The sequence below is a fragment of the Muntiacus reevesi genome, chromosome 2 (assembly GCF_963930625.1).
Source record: "Muntiacus reevesi chromosome 2, mMunRee1.1, whole genome shotgun sequence".
Classification (NCBI taxonomy): Eukaryota; Metazoa; Chordata; class Mammalia; order Artiodactyla; family Cervidae; genus Muntiacus; species Muntiacus reevesi.
Genome location: NC_089250.1, coordinates 264579753 through 264593040, shown reverse-complemented (window position 1 = coordinate 264593040; position 13288 = coordinate 264579753). Strand labels below are relative to the sequence as shown.

The following is a 13288-nucleotide window of genomic DNA, read 5'->3' as shown; positions in this document are numbered from 1 at the left end:
GAGGCGCAAGCCAGAGGATCTGTGTTGAGGGCACAGTCGCCCGGCACCTGTGATGAGCAGCGTTGGGATTAGTTTGATATTTTTAGATTTTCTTTTCTTTTTTTTTTTTTTTTGTTGTTGTTGGCTGCACCACATGGCTTGTAGGGTCTTAGTTCCCCAACCAGGAATGGAATGCTGGGGCCCCTGGCAATGAACGCGCTGAGTCCTAACCACTGGACTGTCAGGGGATTCCTCATTATTTTTTATTTTTAAATTAAAAAAACCCAACAAACCTTTTGGCATCAGGATTCTAATTGTACACATGTGTTATTTTTCTCATAAACTATTTTCAGATGATTACATTTTTTCAAGAACATCCTGTATTCCATAAAATGAGGGGAACCTGTGTTGTTGTTGTGCGGCCACTAAGCTGTGTCCGACTTTTTGTAAGCCTGTGGACTGTGGCACACCAGGCTCCCCTGGCCTCTGCTGTCTCCCAGAGTTTGCTCAGATTCATGTCCATTGAGTGGATTCATGTCCACTGAGTCGGTGATGCCATCTGATCATCTCATCTCAACCTCTGTCGCCCCCTTCTCCTTTCTCCTTCAATCTTTGTCAGCATCTGGGTCTTTTCCAAAGAGGTGGCCACTGTATTCCAATCAGGTGGCCAAAGTATTGGAGCTTCAGCTTCAGCCTTTCAATAAATATTCAGGGTTGATTTTCTTTAGGATGGACAGGTTGGATCTCCTTACTGTGCAAGGGATTCTCAGGAGTCTTCTCCAGCACCACAATTCGAAAGCAGTAATTCTTTGTCACTCATGATCCAACTTCTTTATGATCCAACTCTCACATTTGTACATGACTACTGGAAAAACCATAGCTTTGACTATACGGACCTTTGTTGGCAAAGTGATGTCTCTGTTTTTTAATACACTGCCTAGGTTTGTCATGGGGGAACTTGTGACATAGGCTTAATTAAGGCCCCAGGAAGAAGACATGATAGAAAAATGGTTATTTTTGGCTTTTCCATCTGCATGTTGCCCAAACTACCACCTGAGTGAGTTAAAAAGCATTCATCAAGCACTTAGGTAACTAAATTCTTTCCTTATATTGACTCATTTAATCTTTTCAACAGTCCTCAGAGGTGGAGATGATTATTATCTCTGTTTTGTAAGTGAGAAAAGTCACTGTGCCTGGAGTCCTTCAGCTCAAGTGGCTGCTCTCAGTTCTGTCTGGGCTCCAAGCTTGTGCCCTGGCCTGGCCGGCCCTGCCGAGGAGTGACGGAAACTCAGCTAGCTTCCTTCCAGGAGCCATGGAAACTATGGGACCTGGAGCGAGGTTTTTGGCTCTCCGGGTCTCAATTTCCTCATCTGTAAAGTGGAGGAACTGCCAGTAATTACTCAGGGTTCTTGTAGGATTTCATGGAGACAGAGACACAAAAGAACAAAATCAATGTTTGAGATATTAGGAGCTATTATTATTGTTCCCCGCTCCCAGGGCCCCTGCAGTGGGAGGGCAGAGTCAACCACGGGACCACACAGGGTCAGCATAGTTTACTTGCCAAGGTGTTTCTGACTCTTTGTGACCTCCATGGACTGTTAGCACACCAGGCTCCTCTGTCCGTGGAATTCTCCAGGCAAGAATACTGGAGTGGGTAGCCATGCCCTCCTCCAGGGGATCTTCCTGACCCAGGGATAGAACCCACGTCTCCTGTGGTTTCCTTTATTGGCAGGCGAATTCTTTACCATTGAGCCATCTGGGAAGCTTTGTTGCTATTTTTCTTTCCTGGACTGTTAAAGAGGGGGATTGGACTGCCTGGTCCAGAAGCCCAGATAAGCCTAGGGGGACAGGAGACTGAGTCCTAGGGACATCTGAGCCTCCACACCCTGAGGATATGGGATCCACCTTGACCTAGAAAACTGAGCTGCCACCCCCTCCCCTCCTTCACCCCTCCTGCTGGCCTCATTCTCTACTGCACAAAGCAAGCCCTGGCAGAACACCACCCCAGTCTTCCCCTGATCCTAGCTACTATATCTGGGGCTCCTTCCCTTTGGGCTTAGGTGAGAAAGGCCATTTCGTCCAGCTTGGAAAGTAGGAGTTCCAAGGTCTGTCATGGCGGAGCCTGCCAGCTGCCCACCTGGGATCCATTTTTTACTGTCTTTGACAGCAGTGAAGTTCTGAAGTTCCTGAAGTTCTTTGGAGCAGTGATATACCCAGGGAAAAAACTACATGTCCCAGCCTCCTTTGCAGCTAGGATGGCCACATGACTAAGAGCTGGTCAATCAGATGTAAGTGGAAGTTGTAGGATGGGACTTTGGGGAAGGTTCCTTAAAAAGGGAACCGTTTAGGACTTCTGTAGTGGTCCAGTGGTTAAGACTCTGTGCTTCTGCTGCAGAAGGCATGGATTTGGTCCCTGGTCAGGAAAGTTTCCCATGCCACGCAGTGTGGTCAAAAAGGAAAAAAATGGGCAGGTGGGAGGGACACAGTCCATAATCAAGCGTGGAGCTGCTTTTACTTTTTGTTCCCTTCTTTCTGCTTCCTGCCTGGAATGTGGATGAGGCAGCTGTGGCTCCAGCAGCCATCTTGGACCATGAGGTGATCAAGAGAATGAAAGCCCCAAGCTAAAAATGATGGAGCAGAAAGACAGAAAGAGCTGTGTTTCTCATGACGCTGTGGAGCCATCATCCCAGCTCTGCTTATGGTCACCCTTTACGTGTGAGAGAAATAATCTATCTATGTAAGCCACTCCTAAACGTGTCAGTTTCTCTTTTATCTTGTATTCTAGTGTTGTCTTTGTTGTTTGTGTTATGTCCAATCTCTCTTACTAGCCACTGAAGAAAACTTCTCACTGATACATATGCCACTGACTCTTACGTGAACTTGGAGGTGTGGGGTGAATACGGACGCTATTGCCCATTTTGGGTCTGGATAGTGTTGTTGGGGTTAAGAGTATGGGCTAAAATCCACCCTCACTTCCTAGCTGTGCCATTGCCTGGAAACCTCATATTGGAGAACATCGATTTAGCCAGTAGCTTTCAACTCCATGGAATTCCCTTAGTGCCCACGTAGGTAGGGAGAGTCACTGGATAGAACTGTCAGTTCTCTCCTTCCTTCATTGGCCAGAATCGGTCACATGACCACCTGAAACTGCAAGGCAGTCTGGGAAAGTGAGTATCTGGCATTTTCAGCTTCCTTTATGGGAGACAGTGCCTCTGTCATAAAAGAGCAAAGAGAAGTGGCTGTTGGGGAAGTATCCACATACTCTTCCCTCGTTATATATATTTATTGAGCATCTAATCTGCTCTACTTCAGTCAGAACAGTTTCTCTTTTATATAATAGTCTTCTTCTCTGTCTCTTATCATACTTGCAAAAAGTTTGTCCATTTCTCTGGTATTTTCAAAGAATCAGCTTTAGGTTTTATTGACTAGCTCTGTTTGATTTTATATTTCATCCATTTCTGCTTTTACCTTTCTTAATTTCTTACATTTTTTCTTTGGTTTATTTCATGGGCTTTTTCTAGTTTCTTGAGTGGTAACCTTACTTTGCTCAATTTCAAAATCTTTTCTTTTTGGTACTCTCAATATATTTAAGCATTTTAAGGCTATCATCCTGCCCCAAGTGTGGCTTTGATCATATCCCACAGTTTCTATACATAATATTTTCACTGTCATTTGATTTTGGTTGGTGTTTTGCATTTTAATTGCCTCTGTAATCCAAGTATTATTTAAATGTAAGAATTTTTTTTTTCAACAGTGTGTAGAAAGTTGGTGGTGGTGGGAGAAGAGGGCTATAGCTTTTGAATTGATATGTGCTTTTATTGCATTGTGATTTAAATTAATATATTAAAAATGTTTAAAAAATAATATATTGATATACCATGTAAGCTTGCATTTGAAGAAAGGGCTCTGAGGCTAATTAAATGTTTGGAAAACTCTAGTCTATCCTAGGTCTTCCCTGGTGACTCAGATGGTAAAGAATCTGCCTGTAATGCAGGAGACCTGGGTTTGATCCCTGGGTGGGCAGATTCTCCTGGAGAAGAAAATGGCAATCCACTCCAGTATTGTTAAGTCCACACCTTTTTGCTGGTGGACAAATAGAGGGTCTAGTGAATCCATAGCAAATGAAGGACTCTAGCCCAGATTTTAGAACCCTCATTCTGGGTGCCTTTCACCACTCACCATCTCAGTTCAACATGGCCATCCCCAGAAAGGCTCTGTCTTGAAAGTTTCTGAGAAATTGCTCTACTGAGTTTTTCCATCCCTGCTCAAACCTCTCTTTCCACCCTGAGCCTGGAGTCTGCTGTCACACTTCTGTTTAATACCAGGTCTCGCTATAGTGGGTCATCTTAGCTGGGTGGGGCTTGTGGCTCAGACCCTAGTGAGAGGGGTCAGAAGACACTCGCCCTCTGGTTCCCACTCTCCCCTGCTCTCCACCCCTCAACCCTACCCCTGCCCCGTTTGCATTCATTTATTCATAGGGGCTTTTCTGGTGTGTGTAGAGGAGGAGGGAGATATTTTTAGGATTCTGCAGGTGATGCTTGAGAGATACATGGAGTGGGGGTGGGGGAATCCCAGGACAGTGGAGGGCACAAAAGGGCATCTTTGATTAAATCAATGTAGGCCAGAAGGTGCTGGAACTCTTCTTGAGAAATTTGATCATTCCTTGTCCTGTGCACAAATAGCTTTGCGTCAGGCTTCAGGTTATGGAGGGAGGTGCAGTGTTGGGGGGGTGGCATGTCCCACAGCTGTTTGGTGCCACAGGAGAGGCACTCTTTCAGCCACTGGAAAGCAGGACCCTCAGAAATAACCTGGGGTGTTGTGGGAAGGGCCTGAGGCTGTGACATGAAGCAGTGGGGGCTTGGAGCCCTGCGTTTTGGGCATCCTTGTGCATGCATGTAGCCAGACTGAGATCATCTTGGGTGGGAAGGGAAGCAAGTGTGGCCACCAGGAATGACAAGGGTGGCAGCGGTGGAAGGAGAGGCTGACACAGGCGTTGTTAACCAGGACGTTTATAGCCTCTGTGGCTCTCCGACAGCTCGGTGAAGGAGTAGGGCCATGTTGGCTCTAACTCTAGGGTGAAAGCAGAGACCAGAGGACCATGGTCCGGCATCCTTGCTGGAAGCGAGTGGTCCTCTGCTCCAGGGGAGGAGACAGGGAGAGTGACGTGAAGAGCTCGTCTCTCTGGAGGTCTCCAGGTCCACAGTGCTACTGCAGGACTATGGGGGAAGGACGGGGCACAGGGGTGGAGGAAGCCATCAGGGGAGGCGGGGGACCAGGTCCCCGGTGCCCCCATTCCTCCTGCACCCCTGCCCGACCCTGGCCTCCCGGCGGCCCACCCGCCCCATGCTCAGCCTGCGCCAGGTTCAGATTCAGGAAGGTGTGGCGTTGGTCCTTGTGCGAGGAAGGAAGGTTGACTGTGAGAAGAGAGACAGGGTGAAAAGGAGTTCTGAAGCTTCATCGGGGGTGACCTGCTGTCATGGACCAGCATTCTCCCCCCAACACTGACCCAGAAAACTAGGTTTTGATGAGTGAGTGGATGGAGGAGGGTGCTAGGGGTGTCTGGAAGTGATTGGGTCCTTGATCCTGGGCACTTCAAGTCTGAGGGAGGGGGGTCAGAGTCCTTGACTCAGGGACATGTCTTCTGAGACTGCCAGGTCTGATGTGGGAGGCAAGGCTCCAGGCACATGGCCTCTTAGACCTCTGAGGATGCTCGGTCTGATGGGAGAGACATGGTGCCTACCTCTAGGAGCTCCCGGTCTGATGGAGGAGACATGGTCCCTACCCCTGGGAGCTCCCAGTCTGATGGAGGAGACATGGTCCCTACCCCTGGGAGCTCCCAGTCTGATGGAGGAGACAAGGTCCTTCCTCTGGGAGCTCCCAGTCTGATGGAGGAGACATGGTCCCTACCCCTGGGAGCTCCCAGTCTGAGGGAGGAGACATGGTCCTTCCTCTGGGGACTCCCAGTCTGATGGAGGAGACATGATCCCTACCCCTGGGAGCTCCCAGTCTGATAGAGGAGACAAGGTCCTTCCTCTGGGAACTCCCAGTCGGATGGAGGAGACATGGTCCTTCCTCTGGGAGCTCCCAGTCTGATGGAGGAGACATGGTCCTTCCTCTGGGAACTCCCAGTCTGATGGAGGAGACATGGTCCTTCCTCTGGGGACTCCCAGTCTGATGGAGGAGACATGATCTCTGTCTCTGGGAGCTCCAAGTCTGATGGGGAGACACGGTCCCCAACATCTGGAAGCTCCCAGTCTGATGGAGGAGATATTTTTCCTGACTTCCGGGAGCTCCCAGTCTGACTGGGAGTTATGGTCCCCAACATCTGGAAATTCCCAGTCTGATGGAAGAGACATTATTCCTGACCACTTGGAATTTCCAGTCTGCAGAGGAAACACAATTCCCACTACCTAGGGGTCTCCATCCCAATGGAGGAGATCGTCCTTATTTCAGCTTGAAAGAGAAATGTACCCTCTGAGGGTAGAAATTCTGTTCTCTTATTGTAACACAAAGCATGAAACACGATCCGCATTGCCTAAGATGACAGTCTGAAGAGGGAGGCATGGATCCACCGTCACTCTATACCGCTCGTCTGATGGGAGAGGTGCAGCATGAGGGTAGCGGCAGTGTCTCCTGTATTTTATGTCCCAGGATAAAGGGTACCTTATCCTCAGTCACCACCCTGTATTTTGAAACCTTTGGTCTGGTGTGCTTCTTACAGAAGAGAGAAGGCATGGAAGTCGCATTGAGTGCCCCCAGTCCGATGGAGGAAGCCAGTCTGCCCCGGGTCTGTCGGTTTTGACAGACGAGGCAGGAGCTCCATCTGGGGAGGCCCAAGTCAGCTGGAGGAGGCAGAGTGCCCCCTCCCCACTTTTGGGAGCCCTTGTCTGAAGAGAGCCGCCCCCCGACCCTCCTGCGCACTCACCGGCCACCTGCAGCTCCACTTCCAGCGTCTCCGTCTTGCCCTGCAGCGTGACGGTCTTGAGAGTGTAGCGGCCGGCATCCGTGAGGTTCAGCTTCTGCACCAGCAGTGAGCAGTTGGGGAAGCCCACCTCCCGGCCAGTGTGCGCGGGGCCTGCGATCCAGTTCCCGGAAGGAAGCTGGCTGAGAAGCCGGTTGGGCTCGGAGGCAGGCCCGCGGTACCAGGCGTAGACCAGCAGGTCCTTGGGGTAGCCCTGGACGGTCAGCGTCACGTCCTGGCCCTCCATCGGCCGGGTCGGCACCGGAACGATGGTCATGACGACCGCGGCCGCTGGGGAGACAGCGAGGGCGGCTGGGTCAGCTGGGCCTGCATGGGTCACAGCGCCCCCCGCCCACCCCCAGCCAGCTCATCTATGCCTCTCCCAACTGACTGGCCCTCCCCGTGCCGGGGCGCCAGGAGGGAGACAGAGGAAGGAGGTGGTGACTTGTGTGGCAGTGGAGGTGGATTTTGTGTCTCAACAATGCCTGCGCACCAGGGAGCTGCGTTTTCCCTCATCAGTTTGGGAGACCCCCATGTGTGGGGGCCGTCTTGCTCCCCTTAGACTAGGAATTTCCAGTCCTTGGGGGACTATCTCTCCCCATTAAACTGGAAGACCCTAGGGGGCCGAGTCATGTCTCCTCCATCAGATTGGAAATTGTTAAAAGTCCAGGGGCTGCGTACCCCCCATCAGATTGGAAATTCTCAGATCATGGGGGCCGTGTCTCCCCCATTAAATCGTTGGGAGCTATGTACTCCAGGTGTTGTCTTTTCTGTGAGCTTGCAAGACCTCAGAATAGGGGGAGCTATAGTTCCCCATTAAGATGGAAAGATTCCACAGGGTGGGAGTCCATGTCTCCTCCATCAGATTGGAAATTCCAATTTATTATAGGGCTGGGTCTTTCCAGTCAGCTGGGGACCCCAGAAGTTGAATGGGGGGGCATGTCTATCCCATCACACTGGAAATTCCTAGAAAGTGGTGGGCCTGTACTCCCCCATCAGATTGGGAGTACCCTCAAAGGTGGAAACTGTGTTTCGCCCATCAGACTAGGAATTCTTAAAAAAAAAAAAAAAAAGCCATGTCTCTTTAAGACCTTGTCTCCCCCATCAGAATACAAAATCTCCTTAAGTGTCCCTGTGTCTCCTCCATCTGATTAGAAGTCATGTCATCTTCATCACTGCTCGGGTGGCGTGTGAGGCATTGCCTCTTCTCTCTGACTGGCAGCTCTTGAATAGGGAGGCCGTGCTTCCCTATTTCAAGACCATCTCTCCGAGGGCAGAGACCATGTCTCCTCCATCAGACCAGGTGGGGCCAGAGTGCTGGCTCCCTTTCCTCTGTCTCCCCCCTTGGTACTTGCCACAGGGTGGCCGACAGTTCAGAAGGCCCTTGGGGGGCGCTGTACCCACTCCCTGCACATACCTGCACACCTTGGACACCCCCATCTTGACCTGCAGAGACAGGGCTCTGGGCAGCGCCTCAAGTCATCTGGTCCACCCTCCTGTCTCTTACCAAGACCAGGTGCCAAGGCCCCCCGTAGGGTGGGGCAGGAGGAACACTTACCTCTGGGGATGCCATTTCTGCTTTGGGTGAAAGAGATTCCACCCTTTGGATGAGACCCAGCCTGTTAGTAGGAGGGAGGCACGAGGGAGGGGAGGATTGTTCCCACTGTCCCCGGGGGATGGTGGCCACTTGGGAAGGAACCAAGGCGGAATGAATGAGGCCCTCAGGTTCAAAGCCACCATCCCCAGGGGATGAGCAGATGTCCCCTGAGGATCCTGATGGCTCTGAGAACACCAGCTGTGTCCGTGCTGCCCCCACCGCCAGGTTGTTTAAGGACAGAGGCAAGACAGTGCCTCTCTCGCTGTGTTTTTCCATTTGCCAATGAATGGCTGTAATTTCCCCGGGAGTGCGGCTGCCTGTGCGCGGGTGTGCGCGTGCGCATACCAGCATCCGCGCCAGATAACTGAATAATTGAGTTGGCTGCGGGGAGGTTCAGCTGTTTCTGGGGCAGGGAGGGGGTTCCAGCCTGCAGCTGCTGTGACAGACTGAATTTAAAACAGGGGCATTCATGTCAAGGGACATCGAATGCTTTTCCACTCTACCGCTGCACCGGTTTGGGACATGCGGCCCATTTCTGGCTTTGCCACCCCTCAAGGAAGAGAGTCTGATATGTTGATTTTTTTTTTCGGGGGGCGGGATGTGATAAGGCACAGACTGCCTTCCTTTTGTCACCTGGGGATGAAGAGGGTCCACCTGAAATGCCACTTTGTCCCTTGGCCAATGAATGGGGTGAGCATCTCTCCCTTTCCCATCATCTGTTGGGCAAACGGCAGCAGAATGGTGGGTGGGGCAGCCAAAGCTGGGGTCCAACTGGGCCTCCAAGGGGAAGGGGTGGTGGCCAGGCTGGGGGGCGACTCACCAGAGAGTTTGACCACCACTGAGGCAGATCCAGACAGCAGGGTCTTGGGGTTCTTAGCAATACACGTGTACGTGCCCTCCTGGGCGGCCGTCATGCCACTGATGTTCAGGTGGTCTTGGTCGTTCCGTAAGGCCCGCCCGTTGAAGGCCCACACGTACTCGGGCTCCGGGCAGGACCGGGACACACACCACAGCGTGAGGGAGGTATTGAAGTCGACTCTGATGGTGCAGCCTGTGCGGGCGGTGGAGTCCTGGAGTATGGCCACGCGTTCTGGGCCGACTGCGAGGGCAGGAGGGAGAGAAACAGGGCAGTGGAGAGAGAGGGCCGTCGGCGTGGTCACCCGCCCGGCTGGAGGGGCCCCTGGGAAAACCTGCAGGAAAAAAGTGCTCTGGCCTTTGCAAATCCCACACGGACCTCTAACTTGCTCTAAGATCTTGACAATCGCTTTCCCTCTCAGGGGATTTCAGTTGGCTTTTCTGTAGAAAGACGACGTTGGAGCAGAAAACCCTGCAAGACGTTTTTGACATCTACGGGTTCATTAAGGGAAAAAAAGATCTAAATGATTGGTTTCCAATAAGCCATTCTAAGAATCTAGAATTCTAGGGCTCCAAAAGCAGGGGTTTCTATGTTCTAGGAGGCTAAGAGTCTAGAAATCTATGTTTCTAAGATTCTAGGGTTGGGCAGCTCTAAGTTTTTAGAATTAGAGTCTAAGAATCTCTGCCTCTAGAGTTTCTGGGGTTCTCAGAGTCTAGAATCCAGAGCTTCTCAAACACAGAATTCCCTGCTTGTAGGATTCTAGGTTCTAAGTTTTTCTACATTGCCATCCCTCGTGTACCTGAGTGATTCTTTTCTCTGGGTTGTTGTTGCTGTTTAGTCGCTCAGTCGTGTTGGACTCTTTTGTGACCCCATGGGCTGTAGCCCCCCAAGCTCCTCTGTCCATGGGATTTCCCAGGCAAGAATACTGGAGTGGGTTGCCATTTCCTTCTCTAGGGGATCCTCCTGACCCAGGGATCGAACCTGCATCTCCTGCATTGGCAGGTGCATTCTTTACCACTGAGCCACCTGGGAAGCCCTTTCTCTGAATGCCACATGGTTATCTGCTGCCCCTGGGGATGACTCCATACTTTGGTTATGTGTTTAATTTTATTTCCCCTCCCATTCCACCATTCATGTCCCCTCTCCCTTTTGAAAACAACCAGTCCCGGAGGTATTGATTCAAAGGGAAAGATGATTCAACTTCAAACGTGGTCTTCTCGTCCTTTGGACATGGGTCAAGTGCATTTTGAGGGGACTCTTTGGTTTCTAAGCCCAGCTGGCCTACCCTCTCCTGGCCTCAGTTTCCCCATCTATGAGGCTGGGGGCTGGGCCGGGAGGACTCACAGTACACGGTCAGGTTGACGGGCTCGCTGCGGCTGACACTGACAGGGTTCCAGACCTCACACTGGTAGGCGCCGGCCTCCTCCCTGCGGACGCCATGCCGGGTCAGCACCCGGCCATCGGGGGACAGGCCAAGGCGCACGGCGATGGGCAAGGTGTCGCCGTTGAAGAACCAGCGGACCTCAGCGGGGCTGGGGCTGCTGCACGTCAGGTGGAGGGTGTCCCGGCGCTCCACCAAGGCCGTGCGGTTGGCCATGACCACGGGCTGGGCCAGGATCTCTGTGGGGCAAGAGACAGAGGGGGAGGGGGCCGGGCACTGCCTGCTCCCAGGGTATCCCCCTCCCTAGGCAGGGGGCATGGCTGGATCCCAACAGTACCCCTGAAACCCCAGCCAGAGGAGCAAAGACAGGATGAGGGGCAGGTTTAATCCTGGAAGCCATCTGGAAGGAGGTGAGCATCTTAATATTATTTTAGGACTTTTTCTTTTTTTTTTGATGGGTTTAACGTTTTTTAGATTTTTCTTTTTTTAAAAAGGATTGGGAAGGAGCTGGGAAAGCCCAGCTCGGGTAGAGGGGGCTCTGGGGGGTGTCTCACCATAGACCTGCATGTGTCCGTAGCCCACCTCCGTCTGAAATTGCCTGTTGAGAGTCTGCAGGATGTAGGTGCCCGAGTGCCCAGGCAGGGCACCCTGGATGTCCAGGCCACCGTCGGGGCGCACAGCCTCCCGCCCCGTGTGGGCTGGGCCGGGGGTCTCATCGCCTGTGCTTACGATGTAGCTGGCTACCAGGTAAGACAGGCTGAGCGTGGGCCCCGCGTACCAGTTGTAGGCCAGCAGCTCCCCCGAAAGCCCTTGGACAGCCAGAGTGACGTTGTCACCCTCGGCTGGCTGGGCAGGCTCGGGGGTGATAATGATCTCAGCCCCCGCACTCAGGAACGCGGCTGAAAAGGAGCCAGAAGGGTGGGGTGAGGCGGGCTTGACCGCTCCCCACATTTGATGGGGGAGGAGACATGGGCTCCTGGCACATGTGTTCCTTCCATACAGTAAGTGCTCAATAACTGTCTGCCAGGTGCTAACAGGGGTCTCAGTCCTGGGGGGTGGGGGCTGTGATCTGAGGACCGGATTTGATGGGCTGTGCTAAGGATCTAGCATAGGCCTTGCTATAGCAAGCTCACAGCACCCACCCAGCCTGTGGGACCCAGGACAAGACCCAGAGGGTTTTCCCCAGCCATGAGAGTCATCAGGCCTCCACTTACAAGGTTAAGCTGCCTCATCCAGCCCCCCTGGGAACCCCGGCTCATGGTTGGGTGCCCTTCCTTTGCTGCCCTAGGCTCAATCACAGCAGAAAGTAGGGCTGTGATTAATCCACTCCACCCCTTGTGTTCTCAACCCGGGAGATAAGCCTCAAACCCGACTAGCTGGTCGGGTCTGCCTGGGATGGAATTGTGTGTGGCTGCCTGGATCAGGAAGCTGTGGCGGTTCTCACATAAGAAGTGCTGACATGCCTGGCCTAGTTTCTGGTGCTTTCCATGCTGATGGAGCCTGGCTATGAGCAAGGGCTCTGGATCTAGCACTCAGCCCTGCCGCTTTCTGGCTGTGTGACCCTGACCAACGACTTCACCTCTCTGAACCTCAGGCTTCTGGTCTATGGAGTGGGGGTCATGGGCGGGGTGGTTATGAATACACAAAAAGCATATAGGACAACACCCAGTAGATGGTAGTAAATGCTGCTGGGGATGACCTTCAAATGACCCCAGGAGTTAGACCCATTTCATAGATGAGGAAACTGAGGCTGAGAAGAGGAAAGCAACTGCCCAAACCACATCCTGAGGGAGGGGCTGACCTGCTGATTACAAGTCACACTAGTTAAGGCTTCTATAGCTCAGTAAGGGTTTGCTGCATGAATGAGGCACAGCAGTGGCTCCCTAACCCTACCTTACAACCCGGTTTTAGAAATCTCCAAAGTCACCTCAAAAATCTCTTTGGGCGACAGTCCCCGGCCTGCCCCACACTGGTGATTCTTGCAGGAGCAAATCGTGCCTGTGTGAAGCAGAGCTGTCGCCCCCACCTGCTGGGTTTCTGGCTCACACCTTCCCTCCCCAGGCTCCCCGCCCTTCCCTAAGACCTTGGGGGTAAGGCTCTGGGGTGCTGTTCTTGCTCACCACTGAGAAGGAGCCATCTGCTTCGGATCAGCACCATCTTTCACCCCAAAGCCGGCTCTTGGAGACAACGGCGTTGGCGGCCTGGCGCTCCGAGGCCCTTCCTGGTTGGGGTTTGGCTCCGTCTGGCACTGGACCTGGGAGGGTTCGGTGATTTGGAGCTGGGGGAGATCACCTGAATTTGGAGGGATCGAGTCACCGAGGATCTGGGGCCCTGTTTGGGTACCAGAGCGGGTGTGGCAGGCACGGGCCAGGGGCCATGACCTGGTCAGGCCTCCTGGGGCGCTGCTTGACCTTCTTTGTGCCGAGGGCCTGGGTTTGGTACCAGGAGAGGAACCAGGTCACCAGGGAGGCGGGAGGAGGGCCAGGGGAAGATTTTAGGGCAGTTCTTACCCAT

The 13288-nt window shown here is 52.6% G+C and overlaps 1 protein-coding gene across 1 annotated transcript; it reads right to left on the bottom strand.

The window, feature by feature from the left end:
* Positions 1 to 5184: 5184 nt before the first annotated feature.
* On the bottom strand, positions 5185 to 13288 carry CEACAM16 (CEA cell adhesion molecule 16, tectorial membrane component). The gene is made up of 8 exons (XM_065919374.1): positions 13285 to 13288; positions 12929 to 13105; positions 11329 to 11673; positions 10738 to 11013; positions 9358 to 9636; positions 6905 to 7231; positions 5316 to 5393; positions 5185 to 5195 (listed from the first exon to the last, which is right to left on the bottom strand). Exons 1-8 carry the CDS (start codon positions 13286 to 13288, stop codon positions 5185 to 5187), a joined length of 1497 nt encoding a protein of 498 aa, XP_065775446.1.

What these genes read in the sequence shown, in the direction of transcription:
- CEACAM16 (XM_065919374.1), bottom strand. An exon ending in CGGCTTTGGGGTGAAAGATG is followed by an intron (nt 11,674 to 12,928) that starts GTGCTGATCCGA and finishes GCTCCTTTTCAG; the next exon opens with CCGCGTTCCTGAGTGCGGGG. An exon ending in AGTGGAGCTGCAGGTGGCCG is followed by an intron (nt 5,394 to 6,904) that starts GTGAGTGCGCAG and finishes CTCTTCTCACAG; the next exon opens with TCAACCTTCCTTCCTCGCAC.